The sequence below is a fragment of the Calliopsis andreniformis genome, unplaced genomic scaffold (assembly GCF_051401765.1).
Source record: "Calliopsis andreniformis isolate RMS-2024a unplaced genomic scaffold, iyCalAndr_principal scaffold0001, whole genome shotgun sequence".
Lineage (NCBI taxonomy): Eukaryota > Metazoa > Arthropoda > Insecta > Hymenoptera > Andrenidae > Calliopsis > Calliopsis andreniformis.
Genome location: NW_027480422.1, coordinates 38,855,322 through 38,881,121, shown reverse-complemented (window position 1 = coordinate 38,881,121; position 25,800 = coordinate 38,855,322). Strand labels below are relative to the sequence as shown.

Below are 25,800 nucleotides of genomic sequence, written 5' to 3'. Positions count from 1 at the left end.
CAGGTAATGGTTTTATGTCCGAAGCTCCAAATATGAAATTGCAGCTTGATATTATCTGTCTTGCCATTATATTCAAGTAGGAGGTAGTAGATATATTATAGTGTTATTGCTTGATATAAGAAATTTTTTATTTCAGTATATATTACTTAGTTAAAATACTAGATCTGTACTATATGAATATAGAGAATAATTTACAAGACTTAAAGAAAAAATTTAGTGATGTAGAAAGGAACTTGAAAAACCCTACCAATTTAAGTCAAAAAGAATTTATTACCCTTTCAAAGGAATACTCTGAGCTCAGGCCAATAATCAAAATAATTGATGAATATAACACGCTGAAAGGGGAAATCTTAGACTTAGAGGAAATAATGAAAGACGAAAACAGCGAAGGTCATATACAAGAGTTAGCAAAAGAAGAATTTTTCGAAAAGCACAAGGTATTATTACCAAAAGTAAAAGCAAAACTAAAGTTAGCGTTATTGCCTAAAGATGAAGATGACTCAAGAAATGCAATATTGGGAATCAGAGCAGGTACAAGAGGAGAAGGAGCAGCATTATTTGCAGCAATGTTATTTCGTATGTATCCAAAATATGCAGAAAGAAGAAATTGGAAGTTCGAGCCAATAAGCATTTCTAATAAAGGTTTAGGTGGCTATAAGGAAGCTTTTGCACTCATTAATGGAACAGAAGCTTTTGCATGGTTGAAATTTGAATCAGGAGCACACAGAGTACAGAGAGTGCCAGAAACTGAATCCTCAGGTAGGTTACATACTTCTGCCGCTACTGTTGCGATATTACCTGAAGTAGAAGAAGTTGACTTTAAAATAGAAGAAAAAGACTTACGAATAGATGTTTATAGATCCAGTGGTCCTGGAGGGCAATCAGTGAATACAACTGACAGCGCAGTAAGAGTCACCCACTTGCCAACAGGGATAACTGTAATACAGTAAGATGAAAAATTGCAGCATAAAAATGAAGCTAAATCGCTTAAAGTATTGAGGGCAAGGCTATACGAAATTGAAAGACAAAAAAAAGAAATGGAAAGGTCAACATTGAGAAAAAGTCAGATTGGCTCTGGCGATCGTTCCGAAAGCATAAGACCATATAATTTTCCACACTCGAGAATAACAGACCACAGAATTAATCTAACTTCACATCGGCTAGAGCAGATTATAAAAGAAGGTGAACTAGGTGAATTTATTGAGGCATTAATTTCAGGTAATGAGGCAGAAGGATTGGGTGGGGAAAGTTAATCGCTCACATCTGTAAAAAGATCATTAATTATACCGGATCTTTTAAAAACAATAAATAGGCAGTAAAAACAAGTTTTAGTACTATCGCGGATAGAACAAGAACAACTACACTAATTGCTTGACCATTATAAACGTAGCTTCTTAAGCCGGTAAAACTAGCCATGATAAAAGCTCTAATGAACGAGACTGCAGAAGAAGCTGTGCCTTTAATTTCAGGGAAAACATTTATTGATGCATTCAAAATCACTGGCTGGCAAATTGCACAACCGATAGAAAAAATAATCATAGACAGTGTTACTAAGTAGAAAGAGTGGGGTACAATTATACTGAATATTACAAGCAATAGAGACCCAATAGCACCCACGCTCGTACCAGAAATTACACACTTTATTGCTCGATGTTTCTGCAAGATTTTGCCAGCAAATAGACTGATGAGTGAGAAGCACCAAACTATTGCACCTTGATGTAGTGCATAAATAGTGCTAGATAAACCAAAAGTCTTCATATACAGAAAAGATCCACAAATGATGAATGACATATAAGCAGCAGAAAAGAGGCTTGACATCAAAGACAATGTAACAAACTTCGGAGTAGATAGTAGTTTTCTGTAATCTTTCATTATTGTTTTCAAACTGAAAGCATCGCGATCCCTTTTTGTTTCTGGTAACAGAAAAAGCAGCAAAACCCAAGAGATCGAACAAATTACCACAACACTTGCATAACCGCCACACTATCCTACAATTTCATTGATGAAACTGCCTAACACTGGCGCAATGACCATGCGAACTGTAAGAACAGAATATAGCTGTCTGCAGCGATTACAAACACAACTACAAATGTGCTGACACCAATGCCCTGAACAAAGCGAGATATTAAAAGCCAAAATATGGACGGTACAAAAACACAACCAACAGCGCCGATTAGTAACAAAGTGTTACCTATGATCATAATCCTTCTTCTGCCATAGCATTCAGACAATGGACTAAAAAACAACCCTCCTATGCAAAAGCCTAGGAAATTATAAGCAATAGTTAATTGAATTGTGCCCTCTGATACGTTAAAATAGTGCACCATATCAGGAAAACTGGTACGGAAATGTCAATTTTAATGAACCCAGCAATTAGAGGCAGGATTAATAAAAAGGGTAGTAACATTTGAAATTTTTAATTAATGAATAAAAATATCACATTTAAAGCGTTGAAAGAAGAACATTTTTTACTGTTAAAATGGTTAGAAACACCTCATGTGAAGTTATGGTGGGTAAATTGGACACTAGGGTTAATTAAAGAAAAATATGACAACTATGTTAAAGCCCTTACTCTCTGTCCTAACTTTACTTATTTCCTCTTAATTTTTCAACAGTCCGTCTGTTGGAATCGCTTAAAATAAGGGATCCAACGGAGGTCCGGATGAGGTGAGATGAAGGGAATTCGAAAGAAAACGAAAACACAAGTTTTCTATTTTGTCGGCCCTGAAAAGGGCTTTTAAGCGACGTTTATTTAACTTTATCTTGTCTTGGAGGCTGGGTGCTGCTCCGGTCCTCGTCGGCTCGGGTGGTCGTCGGCGGATCGGAGGGCCTGGTTGGTGGTGACTCCGGTGCTCCCCTTAGCGACGTTGGCGTCTGAAAAAGAGATAGCGGCGGAACCGCGGCGGTAAGCAAGAGTGTAAGTCTGGCTATACCAAAGATTCCCAACTCCAGGCTGCGCTCGCGAGCCTATTTGGAGGGGATAGCAAAACCTTGCCAGTAACGCAAAGGTAATGCAGTGGACTGTATTATCGACTCTTCTTCTGGCGCGAAGAAGAAGTCGATGAACGAGTGGCTTGAGAGGAGGAGGGACCTCTTCTCTTCGCCTTGCACCTTTTGGAAAGGTTCGTTCCGTACGAATCCAAGTAATTTAGGGATTCGTGAGCGGAGGGACACGCTATAACCGGCGAATTGCTGGTCCTGGAGGCTGAGGACGGCCAGAGGCTCCGCGACTCCGTTCACCTTACCGTGTGCTTCTATTCGTCACACGGGGGTTGCTACTAAACGGGGTGGCAGAGCACGAGTAACGCAGAGGTGATAGGCACGTACGTTATCTCTCTCTGTTGTAACCCGTCTCTCAGGGATCCAACAGGCAGCGGCCTTTGTTGCTCCGAGACGAAACGAGACTCAGAGAATCAGGGCAGGCCCCGATTCCAAGAGTGCAAATCTCGATCAATTGTCTCCTAAAACAAACCAGGTGCTCTTTCGTACGTATTATACGTACGAATCGAGCAGAGCTTCCTAGTCTGTCGGCGACAGAGGTTCAGCTTTTGAGAGCTAGTGAGATTTCAAGTGTCTGGTAACCAAACTACTTGAAATCTGGAAACTGGCGAGCTGAGATGCGCTTGACGAACGGTCGCACTGACTGCGTCAAGCTTGATTGTCGTAAGACGACTGGGGCGAGAGCCGCGCGTGTCTCCGCGAAACGGAAGACGTGCCAAATTTTACCACTACGCGGCGCTCACAAATTATCTTTTGTCTCGTGCTAATGTAGTACGATGTACTCTCTCTCTCCTTCAGGCTCCGATGTCCCCACTCGACATCGAGCCTGGAGTTCAAAACCGTTGCTCGACAACGCTTACTTTGTTTGAACTTTAATTTTGACGACAAAAACAAGTCATACGACAGCTGATCGTGTTTTGCTGCTAGGACAACGTATGCTCCAACCGAAGGCCACCTTCGGTCGGTCACGTATACCAACAAATTACGAATCTCGCGGACGAGCCAAATGCCCGTTATATAACCGCTTTTTAAACACCGTCTAAATTACCACAAGCAGTTTAATTTTTCGTCATTATTCAAAAATATGCGAGAAGCTTTATAGAAACTTAACATAATTTTATCATAAAAATGTTATCCTTAAGTCCAATGTAAAAATGAATTTGGCACTAAATGAATCTTTTTTAATTAACTATGAGCTGGATAAATTGGACAATAAATTTTGATTACTTTTATAATACCTTAAGATCGAATATCACTTTATCAGTCAAAATTATCACAATAGGATAGTATATTCCTTACGTTTTTCCTAAAAATATTACCTAGTTATATTATAATATTTATTGGTTATTTAGCAGGAAAATGTCTTAAAATTGACAGATACGCTATATCTCAAGTACTCTTTTATATAGCTAATTCAATAGTGATTTTATATGGAGTTTCTCATACAGAAGTTAATTTAAAAGTAATTTCTCTGCCGATTTTGATATGGTTTATAGGTAGCACTGTGTCCTTATCATTATCTTTCTTCCTTTTTATTTAAGGATAACACGAGAAACATATTAACGTTTAGCTCGGGCAGCACAAGTATAGGTTATTTTGTCCTGCCGATTGCCATGGCTTTGTTTGATGAAGATTTAGTATCTGTATATGTTGTTTGTTATATAGGAATGGCGTTGTTTGAAAATAGCTTAGGATTTTACATAGCTGAAAACGGTATTTATAACGCAAAAGAATGCATATTAAAGTTGTTCAAACTTCCTTCGCTTTATGCGATGGTTCTAGGCTTCTTTTTAACTATATATGATATACAAATACCTACTCTTTTAGCAGATGTTATGATGAATATTAGAAGTACATTTGTCACATTAGGGACGATGCTACTTGGTGTAAGCATTGCAAATATTACAAGCTTTAAAGTAGATTGGAAGCTTGCTTTGATCACTATTACAGCAAAGTACGTATTCTAGCCACTGTTTGTTTTAGGAATTGTCCTTCTAGACCAACATGTTATAGGTGTATACGACGAGAGCATATATAAAGCACTGATGTTACTGGCTATTATTCCATTTTCTGGGTCCAGTATAATTGTTTAAAAAAACGTTAATATAATGAACTGTATCTCGTTCGCGAAAACCGTTGTATGTTGATCTACGTCACCAACCGAAGGTCGCCTTCAATTACAGTTGAATTCGAACAGGTGAACGACCTGTGTCAGCTGCTCGAATTTCAGGCCCGACGTCGAGTGGGAACGTCAAACCTGGAAGAGAGAGAGAGATAGAGAAAGTTGTCGAATATTGGAAAAAGATAAAGTATGATAAGCGAGTGCCGCGTAGCGGCTAATTAACGTATTCCGCGCATTGGCGGACACACGCGCAAGTCTCGCAGTCAGTCTTGTTCCAGTCTTTGACAGGAAACAGTTCGATTAGCAGAAGTCTAGCCATTTCGAGATTACTTCGAATAGAGCTTCTTGGTTTCTCCAACAAGTTCAAAGTGCTCGAAGAGCAGAATCCTCACTGATCGAACGATTTTCTCTTGCGGCTTAATCTATTCGTCTGTTTGGTTAACACGTATTATACGTGCGACAGACGAATCAGCTTGCAAGAAAGAGATTGCTGTAGCGATTGAATGCACTCTTGGAATCGGTGATTTTCACGATTCTCTGAGTTTGCTTATCGCCGGAAGAGCATCGAGTCCACTGCTCAGGAGCATTGGTTGACGGGTAAATCCAGATAGAGTAAACGTAAGTGCTTATCACCTCTGCGTTACTCGCGCTTTACTACCAGTTTAGAAGCAACCCCCGTGTGACGAATAGATGCACACGGTGCGGCGAATGGCGTCGTAGAGCCTCTGGCCGTCACCAGCCTCGGAGGCTAGCACCATCTACGAATAGTACATATCACAGCTCGCGAATCTCTGCTTCCGCAGGGATTCACCCGACGCAAACCTTTTTATAAGGTGCATAAGACGTAGAGAAGAGGTTCCTCCTCTCTGCGCATTCGCCGGTCGACGATCCTTTTAATTGTAAAGGAAAGTCGATCATACAGTCCACTGCATTACCTTCGCGTTACAGGCAAGGTATTGCTATCCCCTTTATACAGGCTTGTTGTCAGAGCCAGGAGTCGGGAATATTCGGTACAGCTTGACTTACACTCTCGCTTACCGTCGCGCTTAGGTCTGGGTTAGGTCTGGGTTAGGTCTGGGTGAGGACACGAGGACTGGAAAGGTCTCGTCCGGGCACGTCTGCCTTGGCGAGAACTCCGACGGAGCTGATGTTCCACCAACACCCTGACGAGCTTGCTCGCCAGGTGCGGGGAATTTCGGGGAAGTTGGGGGCCCGACTGGGGCACCTCCACGTGGGGTCCCTGGACCTCCGCCCCAGTAGTTGGTACTCGCTTGCGAGAGCCAATTTGCTGGACGCGGAGGACGAACGCGGTGAGCTGGCAACGGGATGGAACAACGCTGACGACTTTGGCAAGCAGGACGGGCGTCTTGGGTACGGGCCCACCCGCAAGAGGGTATCGGTTAATGCAATATGACGACACAAGGAACCAACATTTACGGTGCAGGGGGCGTCGGATCCCCCAGTACCGGCGCGGATGGGAGTGGCCGACCGGTCTCCCCCGCGTCGTCATCCATCGACCGGGAGAACGCTGTGGTGGACCCCCGGGCCACAGCGTTCAGCTCCACGACTGGTGAAGAGGCGTCCGGGTCAGGCAGATCGTCTGTCCCGGCGTCTACTTCGACGAGGAACGCACCCAGGGTCGTTAGCGAGGTGATCCTCGCGCGCCCTGTGGTGCGTCTAGAGCGGCTGCCGGGAACAAGTTCCGGCCGCAGCCGCAAAAAGTCAACGTGGCGGTCCGCCTCTGCGGGCCTGACCGACGATGACGGGTGGGATTCCGCCAGCTCGGCGGGTTCCATCCGCTCGGTCAGATTGTCCAGAGCCCCACGACCAGCGGGGAAAAAGCGTGGTCGTCCTCCGACCACAGGGGAGTACGTGGGCCTCGCAGAGGCAAAGCGCCAATTAATACAGCTGACGCTGCAGGAGCGTCAGCTGAAGGAAGAAATAGAGGCAGAGGACCCCACGGTCATGGCGCCGTCTATCTCGAAATCCTGCGTGCCCATCCGCGAGGACGGACTTGCCGAAGAGTTGTGGCACGCCCCGTCTACCGACCTGGGCGCTCGGATCTTCGAGGGGTCGGAGACCATCTTGAAAGTGGCTAAATGCTCAAACCATCTGAAGGGGTCGATGGTGCGCCAGCTACGCGTGGCGGCATTAACCATCCGCCAGGCGGCCGTCGAGCAGGCGAAGCGATCGAAGATATCCGACCGCGAGGCCGAGCTGGAGCGCGTCGTGGCGCGGCTGAACACGCGCGTCGCCGAGTTGGAGGCCCGCCTCATGGGCCGCACTTCCCCGGCCCGCCGTGCGTCTCCGCCGAGGGTGAAATCCCCTCCGGCGGCACCACCTCCACCACCGCCGCGGCCACCAACGCCACCAACTCCTCCGGCGCCTACATCGCCGAGAGTACAGCACCAGCGGCCCGTCACTCACGGACCATCGGGACCGCAACCCGACCCGCCTTATCAGGACCCCCTCGCCGGAGTCGAGGGCCTGATACGCCGCCTCTGTGGCGAGATGGAGGAGCGACTCGCGGCCCGCCTGGGCGCGCCACCACCACCTCCACCACCATCCGCCGCACGCGGCCCGGCGAGCTACGCGGCTACCGCGCCACGCTTCTGCTGCGGCACACACGCGGCCACCTGCGGCTACCCCGCGGCCACCTACGGCCGCACCAGCAACCGGGGGACTAACCGCAACGCAGAGGAGGCGAGCAAGGCGTCAGAGAAAGAAGGAAAGGGAGGCAGCGGAACGTAGAGCCGCTGATCCTCCAGCCGCGACCTGCCGCGCCGCCCCTCCTGCCGCCCGCCGCACCGCACCTCAAGGTGCCCGGGCTGCAACAACCACGGCGGCACCGAAGAACGCAAAGCTGCCCGCTGCGACCCCGCCGAGGACCCGCAGCCAGCACCGCGGTAAGGCCGCCACGAGCGCGCGCCCACCACAACCCGGCCCAAAACCGGCGAGGGCGGAACTGTTATCCGCCCGGCACTAACAGGCGGTTCCCGCGCATAATGCCGCGGCGGGCTCGGCTACTGAGCCCGTCAGCCGCGCGCGGGACCGCCAGGGCCTGGGGTCCCGGGTTGGGGACCCGGTGGCCCCCTGTCAAAGGCCCAGAAGGGGCGTCGTCGAGGGTATGGCCCTCTCGGCGGCGCCAATCCCACAATGGGAACAACAAGTGGTCGCGGGCGCTGGGCGCGTAGCGCGAGGCGTCCGCGACCACGTGGGGAGGTATAACTCCCCACCGAAGCAGGCACTCCGCCGCGCTGGTAGCGGCGGAGGTAGCGCGGGGGGCTCCGGTAGTGTTCGAAAGAGTTCCCGGAGTCCCCCTCATGCGCTGAAGATGGCCACCGTGGGGTTTTAGTGGGTGCAAGCCCCACACTACCCCGGGATTCCCCCATCCCGGGGTGTGCGTTAGGCATTTCTCCACGTTAAAAAAAAAAAAAAAAAAAAAAAAAAAAATGGGTTAGGTCTCGCTTACCGTCGCGGTTCCGCCGCTATTTTCTTTTCCAGACGCCAGCGTCGCTAACCGACGTCGTTCGGATCAGGGCCTCCTCCACCGATAGCCACGACGCAATCCCGCCACGGACGAGGAGCCCACCGTCCAGGAGACCAGCAGACCCTCGCCACGCTCGTAAAATATTCAATAAAGGTGATATTTAAGTCCTTGTAAGGGCCGGCTCGAATTTAATCGAGTGTACTTGTTTCTTTCTCTATACTCTCATTCTCTCCTTGTCCGGACCCCAGTTAGTTCACTTGCTTTAAGCGATTCTAACAATAATACTTACTAATATTTTGAATTATCAACCAGATAAAGCTACTCTGTGCTTCTAATTAGTACTGCAGTGGGACTATTTTATGTTCCACTAATAATATCATTATTTTCTACTAAACTTATTCTTTTTTGATCAAGCGGTAGATAATACTTAAATTTACAATAGCTTCTTGCATAATCGCATAAAAAACCTACTCTTTTTTGTCATTCCAGCGCGTGACGCTGGAATCTAGTTTCACTTTATGATGGTGTCATGAAAGTAACTGGCAGTGGAATTCAGAAAAAAGAATGATGTCATGATAGTAGCTGACACTGATTCACTCTATAATTATGTCATTCCAGGAGGCAACGCAAGAAGTCTACTGCTATTCCATGTCAAGAACAACCATAAGTTCATTAGGGTTCACATAACATAAAGCATTTTTAGCTTGGTCATCAAGCAGATTTAAATCTAAGCTTTTTTCATATAAACCAAGTACTTTATTGTCCAACTTTTCCTTTTCAGAAGAGACATCCTTTAGCAAAAGCTTATTGTACTTAATCTCTTCTTTTAAGTCGAATAACGTCAATAAGCCACGTTTACCTGTAATTGTGCTAATGCCAAAATATAATGTAACAGAAGAAATGAATAAGACTGCACTTAAACACAGTAACTTTTGCTTCTTTTTAGGTATAAGCACTGTACTTTTACATACAAGAAATATATAACATGGAATGGTGAACAAAAAGCTAAGAACTTTGACGCGCTTTACACCTTGGCTTTACCTTGTTTCTAATGTAAACCTTACCATCCCTTTTCACAATTTTACAATTTTTATCTGTGTTACGATGAGATTTTAGCGACCCTTTGTCTTTCATGTATATAAGTATTAAATTACCTTAGATTATGATCACTTACAGAGAGTTAGTCAATTGATAAATTTTTCACATTTCATTAAAATACTGTATAATTGTTGCTGATACTTCTTCGATTGACTTTTGCGCGACATCAATAATTAGTCAGTTATTCTGCTTAAATAGTTCCTCTGCTCCTTTAATTTCCTTTTCTACTTTCTCAGGGTTAACATATGTATTATTATCTTCATTGTTAATTAAAGTAAGTCTATTTTTGCATATTTCTATTAGCCTACTTACGTCTGTTGTTACGCCTATTGTTAGTTTATTTTTTAATTTTGGCAAGTCAACATAGAAGGGTACTCCACTAACAAAAGGAATATTTGCAACCTTATAGCCTCGATAAGCTAAATACATACTGGTGGGAGATTTTGATGTACGTAAAATTCCAACCAAAATTATATCTGCTTTATTAATACCTTGAATACTTTGTCCATCACCATGATTAATAGTGTAGTTTATTGCCTCAATGCGCTGGAAACATTCGTTATTTATCTCAGTATGCAACTCAACCTTTTCGTCTTTTTCAATTTCAAGGTAGGACGAAATTTCTCTAATAATATGTGATAATATTGTTCTATAGGAAATTTTCAACTTTATACAGTTATCTTTTAGATATTTGCTTAGCTCATCATCAGTAATAGTGCATGTAACAATTATGCTCATCACTTTTCTTATTAATTTCCTCCAAAGTTTTGTCAACCTGCTCTTCTCCTTTCACAAAAGACCAAACATATTCGATTGTTTCTACAGAACAAAAGTGTTTCAGAGCTGATTTTGCAACTGATATAACAGTTTCACCAATTAAATCTGATACTAAGTGTAAATTAAGCTTTTTAAGGGTCATATGTTATACAGTGTTATACTAAAAATAATAGCAAGCAATCGGCTACTAAAATTGTGCTAATTTATTAATCTATGTCAATGCAGAAAAACTACCCTGTTGATAAAACTCAAATTAATTGGTAAACTCTTAACACAATTATTCTCAAAGTGAATGTTTTTATTAAAGCCTACAAATTTCACTTCTTTTTCTAAAAAAGCACTATCTTGGATTGGGATTATTTATTTCGCATGTTTTTAATTGGAATGTTTTCAGCATTATTCTTCTCCCCAGAAGATTATAGACAAGGAGAAATTGTACGGATTATGTACATTCATGTGCCTTCTGCATGTCTTGCTCTTGGAATATATGGACACATTACATCACTTAGTTTCATTTCATTAGTGTGGAACAATAGCATTGCTAATATCTTGGTACACGATGCTGCTCCTGCAGGAACAGTCTCTTCTGCAATATGCTTAATCACAGGTAGCATCTGGGGAAAAGGTACCTGGGACACTTGGTGGGTATGGGACGCAAGGCTTACTTCAATGCTAATTTTATTTTTCCTATATGTTGGCTACCTTTCATTGTGGAGCGCTTTTGATAATGAAGCGTGGGCAAAAAATTCAGCAGCAGTATTTGCCATTTTTAGTGCTATAAATATTCCCGCAGTGTCTACTCTACATCAGCCAGCAAGCATTTTGAGAAGAGGTGGAGTAGCAATAGAATGTTTTTTGCTGTTGCCACTCATTGTAATGTTTATGTTTTATGCCACTTTTTTAGTAGTGTGGATACTGTATTCGCTTTACTTAATTAATTTGTACAAAATAAAGAGAGAAATCAGTATGCGGTATTAGGTAGCTTTGTAAGTACACAGGTAAATATGCTAGAGAAAATTAGGAAAAATATCTTTGGTCACTTTAAGTACTTGCCTGCTAAAACTGAAGAACGTGCTATGTTATGTGATCTAACTAATTTTAAAAGCAGCAATAACCAACTAACTAGAATAGATTAGGTATTGAATCGAGATCAACTTGAACATTTTACCAACGTTCTCGAAATATATGATGCAACGGCACGTAGCTTTTACGATTAGGTGCATTGTAAAATAGCAACCGTTGCAACCATGAACTCTAAAATATTCAAGGGGCCTACCAGATACTATCTTACATGTCAATAAAAAAAATCAGAAAAATAAAAAATATATAAAACATGAATTCAAATTGTCTAACTGAATTCTGTAATTAAAAATACTTCCAATTCATATTTTTGTACATGTTTAAAAAGCGGTTATATAACGGGCATTTGGCTCGTCCGCGAGATTCGTAATTTGTTGGTATACGTGACCGACCGAAGGTGGCCTTCGGTCGGAGCATACGTTGTCCTAGCAGCAAAACACGATCAGCTGTCGTATGACTTGTTTTTGTCGTCAAAATTAAAGTTCAAACAAAGTAAGCGTTGTCGAGCAACGGTTTTGAACTCCAGGCTCGATGTCGAGTGGGGACATCGGAGCCTGAAGGAGAGAGAGAGTACATCGTACTACATTAGCACGAGACAAAAGATAATTTGTGAGCGCCGCGTAGTGGTAAAATTTGGCACGTCTTCCGCTTCGCGGAGACACGCGCGGCTCTCGCCCCAGTCGTCTTACGACAATCAAGCTTGACACAGTCAGTGCGACCGATAGTCAAGCGCATCTCAGCTCGCCAGTTTCCAGATTTCAAGTAGTTTGGTTACCAGACACTTGAAATCTCACTAGCTCTCAAAAGCTGAACCTCTGTCGCCGACAGACTAGGAAGCTCTGCTCGATTCGTACGTATAATACGTACGAAAGAGCACCTGGTTTGTTTTAGGAGACAATTGATCGAGATTTGCACTCTTGGAATCGGGGCCTGCCCTGATTCTCTGAGTCTCGTTTCGTCTCGGAGCAACAAAGGCCGCTGCCTGTTGGATCCCTGAGAGACGGGTTACAACAGAGAGAGATAACGTACGTGCCTATCACCTCTGCGTTACTCGTGCTCTGCCACCCCGTTTAGAAGCAACCCCCGTGTGACGAATAGAAGCACACGGTAAGGTGAACGGAGTCGCGGAGCCTCTGGCCGTCCTCAGCCTCCAGGACCAGCAATTCGCTGGTTATAGCGTGTCCCTCCGCTCACGAATCCCTAAGTTACTTGGATTCGTACGGAACGAACCTTTCCAAAAGGTGCAAGGCGAAGAGAAGAGGTCCCTCCTCCTCTCAAGCCACTCGTTCATCGACTTCTTCTTCGCGCCAGAAGAAGAGTCGATAATACAGTCCACTGCATTACCTTTGCGTTACTGGCAAGGTTTTGCTATCCCCTCCAAATAGGCTTGCGAGCGCAGCCTGGAGTTGGGAATCTTTGGTATAGCCAGACTTACACTCTTGCTTACCGCCGCGGTTCCGCCGCTATCTCTTTTTCAGACGCCAACGTCGCTAAGAGGAGCGCCGGCGTCACCACCAGCCACGACCACAGGGCCTCCGATCCACCGTCCACCCGAGCCGACGAGGACCGGAGCAGCACCCAGCCCCCTACACAAAAATTTTCAATAAACGTCGCTTACAAGCCCTTTTCAGGGCCGACAAAATATAAAACTTGTGTTTTCGTTTCTTTCGCATTCCCTTCATCTCACCTCATCCGGACCTCCGTTGGATCCCTTATTTTAAGCGATTCCATCAGTACAATATACGGAATAGTTCTTAATTAAATTCTTTTGATTTACGGATATGTGGATAAGTAAATATCTACCACTATTTTATCTTGGCAGCACTGGTTTACTTATCCACATATTCACAAACCCACAAAATTCCATAAATTTATGATGGAGACGAAACTGTTCAAATACTATTTTACATAAGATGAATTGAAAGCATTTTTGATTTCAAGACACTAGAAACAATATTAAGGCACAGCAGTACCATCAATTGTCAATCCTTTAAGCTTTTGCAAAAACTATAACAATGGAATTTAGCTACTATCCAAGAAAAATAAAGAGTTCGACGTAATACCACCTTTCATGTAAAATAGACTATTTTGCCAAATCACCATGGAATGGTTGATTCTTTTCAAGAATACCAAAAAATGTATGCATTAGTTTTCTCATCAACGCAACAATTGTAACCTTTGGACATTTTCCTTTGCTTGCTAAACGTTGGCAAAACTTTTCAAAGTAAGTATTACGATTCTTGACTACTACAGCTGAAAAATAAAGAGCTTTGCGGATACGTTCAGATCCTATTTTACATATTCGACTCTTTTTGCTTACTGATGACCCTGATTGGTAATGTTCAGGATTTAGACCAGCAAAAGCTGTGAATTGTCTAGCATTATCAAAATTATCAGCTGATGGCATCTCTGTAACAACAGAAACGGCGGTAAGATTCCTACACCTCTTACAGTCTTGATATTTTCTATCATACCTTTCATGCTGATGTTTTCTATCATACATTTACATGCTCATCAATCTCTTTTTCTAGAGCAGCAATTTGTGTGTCTATTATAGCAATTATCTCAAGTATCGCCTTTTTACAACGCGAATCCATATTTTTATTTTCATCAGATGCTGCTATGATCGCTAGGTTTTGTATTGCTAATAAACCTAACCTTTCGAAACCTGCACCTCTTGAATTTAGAAGTTTAAGAGATCTTTATCATTGTTTGCAAGCACTTAAAGATGATAAATTGCGTCAGATGAATTGTGATTTATCTGTTTTATTTCTATGCAGCTCACTCTTGCTGAAAGCTTTGATTTGGGCTGGGGTTATCACACTTACATTATGTTCCATGTCATGCACAAAATTAACTAAATCTTCACTATAACAACTGGTTGCTTCAAGACACAGATGAATAAGGTCTGCTCCATGATGATTGCACTAAGCTATAAGCTTTTCAAAATCATCACGATTATTTTGAAAGACTTTGTGTCTTTTTTTGTTGCCTACCAATAAACAAACATCAAATTTCTTTTTAGAAATTTCCACACCTAAAACAGCATTTGCTTGCATAAAATTGCCTCCAGGACTATAACAAATTAAGAGTTAGACTAACCTTGCATACGGGATATAATTCCAAAGATACTGTTCTATCTTTTAACTCCGTTGGGAAGGAAGCAAAATCTGGCAGTCGGCCTTATTGGCAATAGTATCCTTTCGGCTTCACCTTCCCTTGTAAGATATTTTAGCTCTAATATCTTACGTTATGAAGATGGAAGTATCTTTAAAGTAAATGTTCATGTGATTCCACAGATAATTTCTGTTTTTTGATTCTATCTGTCCATTTATCATTTTCTATACCTTGTTTGTTGGTTGCTCTGTTTTCTTGCTCAACAATTGCCTTATCCACCTTCTGATAAATTGCATCAATTGCATCAATTGCATCAATTGCATTAATTGCATCTTTTTCTTTGTATACTTTACTTTTCCCTTCAATAATTAACTTAATAAAAGTATTTACAACAGACTGCACTTGATTATGATTAACCTGACCTTTTATCAAAGAAGGTAAAGAGCCTAATTCCATTAATACATCTGGTGCTGTTTTATCTTGAGTGGTGTTAAAATCGCTGAAAATTCAGGGATCTAACGGGGTCCGAATTGGGTGGTTGAGAGGAGGGTGTCAAGAAAAAAATTGTACTAGTAATCAAATTTGAGTCGGCCCTGAAAAGGGCTTAGATACGACGTTTATTTTTGATTTAATTAGTGGTCTTTAACAAGAACTCTGGGGATGGGTCCCTGGTTGTGACGCCGGCCTGTGTCCCTTAGCGACGCTGGCGTCTGGAAAAGAAAAGAGCGGCAAAACCGCACTAGTCAGCGAGCGTATTGCTTTCAAGCTAAACCGTGTCTTCCCGACTCCAGGCTTCGAAAACGAGCCTATGTGGAGGGGGGAGCAGTACCTTGACGTATCGTTGAGGTAGTGCAGTGGACTGTAATACCGACGTTTCTTCGCTCTGAAGAAAGCGTCGGCAGACGAGTGTGCAGAGAGGAGGGATCCTCCTTTTCTCTGCTCAACCTGCCTTCCAAAACGGCTTGCCTCGTGCGAATCACGGTTGTAAGCCGAGATTCGCGAGCGTTCGAACCTCGGTACTAGCACTAGTTAGACTTGGCGGCTGATAAAGGCCAGAGGTTGTAGCACTCACCGTTCACCGCGACGTACGCATCTAATCGTCGTACGCGGGCTGCTGTTAAACGGGTGATACAACACGGGCAACGCAGAGGTGATACACTTACGTTTACCCTCTCTGTTGGTGCCAATATCGTGGCTCAACCAAGAAGAGATCTTGATTGCTCCTCCCACGAATAGCAAGCTCAGGGAATCGAGGTAACCACCGATTCCAAGAGCGCAGTTACTCGTCTTTTAAATTATCGCGACTAAACAATCGCTGTTCCTTCGCACGTGGAATACGTGATTCTCGAAGGGAGCTATAGCGAGCTGTAGTACGATATTACAGCGTAGAAGGCGTCACGAGCTAAGGAACTTGGTGCCCAAATTTCCAAACTCAGCAGACTCTTTTGTAAATGCTGTTCCTTGCTACCGTGCGAGCGATCGGTGCAAGACTGACTTCGATATGCGAGCGCGAGACGCTCCGCGAAAATCGCGGAGTCCCCGAAAATCCGCTACGCGGCGCTCGCTTATCATTGTCTCTCTTTGTCTAATGTACCGATCTTGCTCTCTCTCTTTGTTAGGCTCCGATACCCCCACTCGATATCGGGCTTGAGATTCGAACAGCTGATCGTAATCGCTCACCTGTTCGAACTTCAACCGCATCGGATGAAAAACGAGTCGCAATTCGAATGTACCGAGTTTATTGTCAACGCAACTGAATTCCCTACCGAAGGCGACCTTCGGTCGGTCACAGTACGTTAACGTACTATGATTCTCGCGGACGAAACAAAGCTTCGAAATTTAACTGTATTTTAAACAAGTGGAAAGCCCTAAATTATCTGCAACTTCACTTATTAATAACTTCCTGTGTTCTTTATTATCTTCCAATTTAGCATAATCACTCAGTAGACCTATAACGGTAGATACTCTGACATCAACAATATCATCAGCATCTTCATCTTCTAGATCAACTCCTGACCCCAATAACTTCTCTCTGAGATTTTCGCTTAAAAGATTGATAAATTCTTCATTTGCATCTGATCTTGTAGTAGATATTATACCATCTAAATAGTTACTTTGAGTACCTAAATCATGCTCTATTTGTATTTTTGTCTCATGTTTAAATTCTAACTTTGCACAGAATTTCTGAAAATATTCTTTAATAATGTCAAACCAGCTCTTGTCATTATTTTTATAATTTTTTAACTCTTTAGGAATACTAAGTGACAATTTACCATTTCTGAATGTTCCAAAGTCTTTACCATCTTGAGACTCAAGTGTAAATTCTAATGAGTTAGACGGATCACATATCTTATCACCATACATAACTTGATTTTTAACAGAGACTATGGGTAGCCTCATATCAGATCTAATTTTCACATTATTTTGGTTAGCACAATCAATGTTTATTACTTTTTTAGAATTTTCTACTATGAACGACTGTCTAAGTGCAAGTTGGGTTTGCACAAGGTGTAAAAAAATTAATGGTCACGGCTTCTAGGGGTGAAAGTAGATCTCTGGATCGGTGGCCATTTGTAAAAAAACCCGTCCGCAAAATTGTTTATAACATTGAAAATTAATGTTAATTTTTTTTATTACGTAATCGTATTCAGATCGTTTAGTAGAGAAAATGTCTGAAAGGAACCATATGCCGGAAACCAACCGTTTAGCCAGGAAAAATTGTTAAAGATTTGGCTTCGGTTTGATTGTGTAGAGTCACGCACAGGGGCATGAACATACCACTATACTGTAAGGCGGCAACGCTACCACCAGCGGTGAGGCCCAACACAGCAGTGTGGGTATTCTAAATAACGACGTTTAAAGGGACAGATGGCCTAGCAAGGTGCATTGACCTAATGCCGGAATAGAGTAACTTTCTTTACTTTTTACTACTCGACGTATGATCTGCTAAAGCTAGTAATCTAGAATTGTAAGATTATATCTAACTATAATATATTTACTCACTCGTTCGATGCATAAATTATCTTCTGCGCCTCACCCACAGGACACTGCCGTTTTCATTAATGTCCCTTAGTAGTCTCGCCTGGCCATCGGCTTCAATATGTCCACCACCAGAATTTACACAGTTTTGTAGACGATGTTTCAAATTCCGACGCACTTTACTAAATATATCGTCTTTTCTGCGTAATATATGGAACGCATTATTTATACGCAGTTTCAGTTCGGTGGAAGTTTTAATTTCGGCGCCCGATTTATAAACAATGTCTTTTACTGCTCCCTACAAAAAAAAGTCCAGTGGATTTAAATCCGGGGAGCGTGGAGGCCACAAGTGCGGAGCAGGTCTTCTTCCGATCCACCGGGATCCAAACATTGCTGATAAGTGTTCCCGGACTGGCCTGCTGAAATGCGGTGGTGCACCATCGTGCATAAAATATATGCGTGTCCGTCTTCCGCGTGGAACAATTCTACGGAATTCTCCCAGCAGTATGTTTTTTAGAAAATTTATATAAATACTGCTGGTCAACGGCGTCGGAAGATAAAGAGGGCCAATTATATTGTCGCCGATGATACCAGCCCATACATTTATAGAGAATCGGCCTTGATTAAATTGTTGCACCATGGCATGTGGATTCCTTTCTGCACAGATCCTTGTGTTCTGCCCGTTCTGTAGATTAGTGCTGGAGAAACTACTTTCGTCCGTAAACAGAATATGTTTTAAGAAATCTTCATTTCTCTCTAGTTTTCGGAGCATCCAATTGCAGAAATCCATTCTTGCCGGATAATCAGCCTCCCTCAATGTGTGGACTTTCTGAAGGCGATATGGTCGCAAGCCCTCTTCGCGAATTACGCGGCGCACTGTCATGTGAGACACGTCCACGCGTCGTGCAATTCCACGGAGTCCCATTAACGGATAGCTCCGTGCAAGGGCTATAATTTGCTTTTCCATCCTCCAATGCGGTCTTGGTCGACCAGCATTTCGGTGGTTTGCACTTTTTTCAATATCAGTTAGCGGTAGTTCACTGAATCGATGATCCACCTTTTGAAAGTCTCTTCTGGCAGGAACGTCCCTAGGTCGGACGTGTCTTCCATTGTTTTGCAACCACTCGCAATATATATTTCGAGCTAGCACATAGTTCCTGTCCGATGCATCAATTGCTCGCAATATTTGACGCACATTTCTAAACGCAGAGTCATTGTTTCTTATGCGTCGCTCCATAGTGCACACTAAATTGAACCTCTAACACTAAATAGAAATTATACTACAACTGCGAGACTAATAGCACTATAAACACAAACACTAATAATGTATTATAAAAAACACACAACTGTACATAAAAAAAAAACACACAAGAAACTTTACTAACTAGCAAACGAAGCAAACGAAATGGTAAGCGCTTCGAGGTGTTGGCTGTCTCGTTGTCAAACCAATTCTGACTTTCCCGAGCTCTTTGCATGGTTTTCGAAAACCCTCACAAGATGCAGCTAACCTCCAGCATAATGAAAAAAACGCATTGCAATTGGTTAGACAAAGCTGAGGGAATAGTCGAAAGAATCATTCACAAGAAGAGCTTATACAAAAGTTTATAGAATAATAGTGAAAGTAAAGACTGCCTTAACACAGTCTTAGTGCATACCGTATGTTAATGTATCTGTCTGTGTAATGTATAATGTATCTATAATGCCTTACTTTTCTCCCACATATCTAGTATTTGGTCTAATCATGTATTTGTCTATAATGAGTTTACAAGAGCGAACGAAAAACTTTTGTAACGCACGTGTCTTTTTACCCAGCTTTAGAACAGCGGTAGGTATAAAGCTGAGTTGGAGTCACGTTTACTTTCTCTATTGTCCTCTTCAATCCTTAAGGATGTCTCTGGAAGAAGGATACGCAACACTTGTATCTGGTCACTGTTAACTTCCAATTTTAGCTAGGAAAGCACTACAGCATACGAATGCCATAAATTTTGTTCTTAGCCGAGCTCTTCTTGTGAATGATTCTTTCGACTATTCCCTCAGCTTTGTCTAACCAATTGCAATGCGTTTTTTTCATTATGCTGGAGGTTAGCTGCATCTTGTGAGGGTTTTCGAAAACCATGCAAAGAGCTCGGGAAAGTCAGAATTGGTTTGACAACGAGACAGCCAACACCTCGAAGCGCTTACGATTTCGTTTGCTTCGTTTGCTAGTTAGTAAAGTTTCTTGTGTGTTTTTTATGTATAGTTGAGTGTTTTTTATAATACATTATTAGTGTTTGTGTTTATAGTGCTATTAGTCTCGCAGTTGCAGTATAATTTCTATTTAGTGTTAGTGGTTCAATTTAGTGTGCACTATGGAGCGACGCATAAGAAACAATGACTCTGCGTTTAGAAATGTGCGTCAAATATTGCGAGCAATTGATGCATCGGACAGGAACTATGTGCTAGCTCGAAATATATATTGCGAGTGGTTGCAAAACAGTGGAAGACACGTCCGACCTAGGGACGTTCCTGCCAGAAGAGACTTTCAAAAGGTGGATCATCGATTCAGTGAACTACCGCTAAAAAAAGTGCAAACCACCGAAATGCTGGTCGACCAAGACCGCATTGGAGGATGGAAGAGCAAATTATAGCCCTTGCACGGAGCTATCCGTTAATGGGACTCCGTGGAATTGCACGACGCGTGGACGTGTCTCACATGACAGTGCGCCGCGTAATTCGCGAAGAGGGCTTGCGACCATATCGCCTTCAGAAAGTCCACACATTGAGGGAGGCTGATTATCCGGCAAGAATGGATTTCTGCAATTGGATGCTCCGAAAACTAGAGAGAAATGAAGATTTCTTAAAACATATTCTGTTTACGGACGAAAGTAGTTTCTCCTGCACTAATCTACAGAAGAGGCAGAACACAAGGATCTGGGCAGAAAGGAATCCACATGCCATGGTGCAACAATTTAATCAAGACCGATTCTCTATAAATGTATGGGCTGGTATCATCGGCGACAATATAATTGGCCCTCTTTATCTTCCGACGCCGTTGACCAGCAGTATTTATATAAATTTTCTAAAAAACATACTGCTGTAAGAGTTCCGTAGAATTGTTCCACGCGGAAGACGGACACGCATATATTTTATGCACGATGGTGCACCACCGCATTTCAGAAGGCCAGTCCGGGAACACTTATCAGAAATGTTTGGATCCCGGTGGATCGGAAGAAGACCTGCTCCGCACTTCTGGCCTCCACGCTCCTCGGATTTAAATCCACTGGACTTTTTTTTGTGGGGAGCAGTAAAAGACATTGTTTATAAATCGGGCGCCGAAATTAAAACTTCCGTCGAACTGAAACTGCGTCTAAATAATGCGTTTCATATATTACGCAGAAGAGACGATATATTTAATAAAGTGCGTCGGAATTTGAAACATCGTCTACAAAACTGTGTAAATTGTGGTGGTGGACATATTGAAGCCGATGGCCAGGCGAGACTACTAAGGGACATTAATGAAAACGGCAGTGTCCTGTGGGTGAGGCGCAGAAGATAATTTATGCATCGAACGAGTGAGTAAATATATTATAGTTAGATATAATCTTATAATTCTAGATTACTAGCTTTGGCAGGTCATACGTCGAGTAGTAAAAAGTAAAGAAAGTTACTCTATTCCGGCATTAGGTCAATGCACCTTGCTAGGCCATCTGTCCATTTAAACGTCTTTATTTAGAATACCCACACTGCTGTGTTGGGCCTCACCGTTGGTGGTAGCGTTGCCGCGTAACAGTGTAGTGGTATGTTCATGCCCCTGTGCGTGACTCTACACAATCAAACCGAAGCCAAATCTTTAACAATTTTTCCTGGCTAAACGGTTGGTTTCCGGCATATGGTTCCTTTCAGACATTTTCTCTACTGAACGATCTGAATACAATTACGTGATAAAAAAAATTAACATTAATTTTCAATGTTATAAACAATTTTGCGGACGGGTTTTTTTACAAATGTCCACCGACCCGGAGGTATACTTTCACCCCTAGAAGCCGTGACCATTAATTTTTTTACACCCTCTACAAATGGAGCAGCCTCATCCCTGCTTGATTACAATTGGTGACTAGCTCTTCTAAAATAACATCACTTGGAACTTCTGCCCCATTTTTTTGAAAACTTTTGCAACGGAGCGGTAATCCTTGTTTTCACCTCTCTCTGTAGGTAATAGATGGATATACTCGTGGTTAGCATTGTAAAATTCTTCAAGTTCTTTCTTATATGAATTGGTTTTATGATGATTGGCAGTTTTAGGATCTTTACAGTATAGCTTATCCAATTTATCACTTACAAGCTTTTTCTCAATATCTTCAAATACTGAAGCAACAAATGCTTTGCCATGATCCGTATCTATTTCTCTTGTTCCTTTTTTGTTAAATATTTCGTCATTATATATATTATCACTATTAACAAGTTCCTTTTGCGGTGCTTAGCTCCTTCCTGAAATGCAAGAATAAGATTTTTATCTATTTCTTTTCCGTTAATAATAAAATTCATCCTTTGAAAATCTAAGAACATTTGTTCACCAGAATTTGCTAATTCATTTTCTTGATCTGCTCTTAATTTACTAAAATTGAACTCTTTAGCTGTGGCCTTTAATCTAACTACTGGAATCTTATTATTTTTTCCTTTTGCCTCTTTCATAAATACCACCTTACTGTAAATATATTGTAAGTTGTATCATATAATGATGAAAATTTGGTAATAAATTAAGAAAATCGACAGTATGTTTCTTTATTTAGGAGGTGCAGGAAACGCGCAGATTTCTCTTTCCATTTGTAGCGTACTGCATTAATATTTGTATATGTTGCGATGTATATTCGGAGGACGAGGACAACGAACGCAGCCAATGGCTTTTTGTTTATAAGGTTTTATTTGTTGGTGACGAAATGGTTAAACAAAAAAGGCGCCTTTTTACTGCACATTAATCTTGCGAACATAACATGTTTAACATTTGTTTTCAAATAACTCAGCAGGGAAATAATATGATTTTACACTCTTTATGCATCTCTCTTGCCACCGACACGTTCACGCGTACATGCGGCGTACATTTTTCGAACGGCGTACCCCGGACGGAAGTCAGGTCTTTTGTTTTGGGTTTCTTTGGTTTCGTCCGATTTCGGTCGAACTCTTCGGTGCGCAATTTGAACTTAATGTATAAAGATTAACGCTTAACTTAAAGTTAACTTAAAAATAATTAACTCTCAACGGTATATTAATTTAGAAAATAATGATGAATAATATTATAATTGTTGGTCTGCAATGGGGTAATAAAAGCAAGGGTAAAATAGTAGATTATCTTTCTGAGAGTGCAGAAGTAGTTGTGAGATTTCAGGGAGGAAATAATGCAGGGCACACTATAGTGATAGACAATGAGGTTTATAAATTAAGTGTACTATCCTCTTCTGTTTTGAGAACGGGAAAAATGTCCATCATAGGAAGCGGTATTGTTCTTGCTTCACATGCTCTAATCCCAGAAATTGAGTCATTGAAAGTTAAAGGAGTAGACGTAAACTATAACAACTTGATGCTATCCGAGAGCTGTCCATTAATACTTAGCGTACATAAGGACAAGAAATAGCTATTTGAAGATTTAAATGGAAATCACAAAATTGGCACAACAAACAAAGGGATAGGGCCATGTTATGAAGATAAAGTTGGAAGGAGAGCTATACGCCTTTGTGATTTAGAAAACGCAGATGAGCTCAATAAAAGAGCGGGTACTCTTCTGAATTACCATAATGCTATCAGAAAAGGCCCTAACTACGAGGTGGCTAAAAAAGAAGAAATATTAAAAGAAATTCAAGGGACTTAAAAAAAAATTCTTTCATATGAAAAACCTGTGTGGAGGATGTTAAATGTCTTTGTGAAAGAAGGTAAGAAAATAATATTTGAAGGTGCCTAAGGCACATTTTTAGATATTATCAAGTTGTTTTATTCTCTACGCAGTGCTTTCCGCGGAATCCTCCTACGTCGAGCTGCTTAGAGCTCGAGGCAGGACGCCCTGATAACTTCGCCGTATCCGCCCTGCAAGTCGCTCCACTAATGGACCGATTGACCGGATGGGCGCCAGGTACTTTCGTACCGATTTAGTAAAATCTCACAACACTACGCGACACTTGCAGAACGGGCACGGCGGCTTTTCTCGGCTAGCTCGTCGGAAGAGGACGGGTCGTGGTCCGGAAACGCAGGAAAAGCGGGCTACAGCGATAACAAAACTAACTCAATTTGTCTCCGACAGATGTTTATTACAATTACGGCACCGTGCAGACAGCACGCTGAAGGAAGACCACAGGTGGTCGGCATTAACAGACTCGTATCCGACGCTTCGGCACACGCGGACTCGCCCGTCACAAATTTTGTCGAATTAGCACGATAATCAGACGCGAAAGCATTATCGCGGTATTAAAGACACCCTGGAGGAAAACCCGATTCGCGCCTCGCACCACCGGCACTCCGTGCCCAATAAAATTCCAAGACCAAAGTAATCAAATGGCTTATCCTAATTTCGCCGTTACCTTCGCCGTTTCGATAACGAGTGACGATACTCGGCACGCGCGCATGCGACCCCCCTCGGTTCGCGGCACGTCCCTCCCCCGCGCAAGCGCTACAGCCCCGCCGCGTACTCGCTCTGGCCCAGGCGCGTACGTGAGGAGCGAGGCCCCGCTCCTCTCCGGTGGCGTTCTGCATTTGTCCGCCAATCTGGAGACACCCCCAGGACTTTCTGTGGCTCTGGCCGCCTGGGCGACGATCTCCGGGCTCGCCTCCACCCTCGCCTTCCGTTTGAGCCTCCTTAGAAGGGCAGAGCCGCGGAACCATCTGTCTGGTGGTGATTTCCCTCTTCGGCCCTTTGGTCCACCGCGGAAGCGGCAAGTCCCTCAACTCCGAGGGTGGAGGGCCCTTGTAACATCCGGTGTCATTACTGCGCCTGAATCTGGAACTGCACGGCCAGGGGACGGGAACGGCCTCAGGGTCCCTCAGGTATCTTCTACTGCCCTGAAATGTCGTGCACGCTCGGCACGGAGGCACCCGAAGTTAACAACTATTCGTAAGACGCGACTTTTCCCCCAGGAGACGTCTCTCGGCAGGTGCTCGCAAGGGGGCCGTACGGTCCTTCTTCTAAATAACATTACCGACTGCAATACCCGCGGACGGCGCTATGCGCAACGTCACAATATCGACCACGAAACTTACGCTTTTGTTAGTTTAAGTAGTACTGTAGCGTCGCAAGCAATAACAGGCTTAGGATTAGCAGCCAGTGCTTATATTATTAGTGTGGTAAAAGCTTATACAACAAGAGTGGGCAATGGTCCATTCCCTACTGAGCAAAGGAACGAGATTGAAGATAGCTTATTTACTATAGGCAAGGAACTTGGAACAGTGAGTGTTTAAAAAGCGGTTATATAACGGGCATTTGGCTCGTCCGCGAGATTCGTAATTTGTTGGTATACGTGACCGACCGAAGATGGCCTTCGGTTGGAGCATACGTTGTCCTAGCAGCAAAACACGATCAGCTGTCGCATGACTTGTTTTTGTCGTCAAAATTAAAGTTCAAACAAAGTAAGCGTTGTCGAGCAACGGTTTTGAACTCCAGGCTCGATGTCGAGTGGGGACATCGGAGCCTGAAGGAGAGAGAGAGTACATCGTACTACATTAGCACGAAATAAAAGATAATTTGTGAGCGCCGCGTAGTGGTAAAATTTAGCACGTCTTCCGCTTCGCGGAGACACGCGCGGCTTTCGCCTCAGTCGTCTTACGACAACCAAGCTTGAAACAGTCAGTGCGACCGTTCGTCAAGCGTATCTCAGCTAGCCAGTTTTCAGATTTCAAGCAATTTGGTTACCAGACACTTGAAATCTCACTAGCTCTCAAAAGCTGAACCACTGTCGCCGACCAACTAGGATTCTGCTCTGCTCGATTCGTACGTATACTACGTACGAAAGAGCACCTGGTTTGTCTTAGGGGACAATTGATCGAGATTTGCACTCTTGGAATCGGGGCCTGCCCTGATTCTCTGAGTCTCGTTTTCGTCTCGGAGCAACAAAGGCCGCTGCCTGTTGGATCCCTGAGAGACGGGTCACAACAGAGAGAGAGAACGTACGTGCCTATC

At 43.1% G+C, this 25,800-nt stretch overlaps 1 protein-coding gene across 1 annotated transcript; it reads left to right on the top strand.

Moving 5' to 3' along the window:
* Nucleotides 1-10,629: 10,629 nt before the first annotated feature.
* Nucleotides 10,630-11,465, top strand: LOC143186449 (heme exporter protein C-like). Its single transcript, XM_076390123.1, has 3 exons — nucleotides 10,630-10,682; nucleotides 10,713-10,775; nucleotides 10,826-11,465. Exons 1-3 carry the CDS (start codon nucleotides 10,630-10,632, stop codon nucleotides 11,463-11,465), a joined length of 756 nt encoding a protein of 251 aa, XP_076246238.1.
* The last annotated feature ends 14,335 nt before the right edge of the window (nucleotides 11,466-25,800 follow it).

Coding starts and splice junctions, on each gene's coding strand:
- LOC143186449 (XM_076390123.1), top strand. CDS start 10,630: ATGTTATACAGTGTTATACTAAAAATAATAGCAAGCAATCGGCTACTA. Junction 10,683..10,712: donor AGCAATCGGCTACTAAAATT/GTGCTAATTTAT, acceptor ATGTCAATGCAG/AAAAACTACCCTGTTGATAA. Junction 10,776..10,825: donor TTAACACAATTATTCTCAAA/GTGAATGTTTTT, acceptor TTTCTAAAAAAG/CACTATCTTGGATTGGGATT.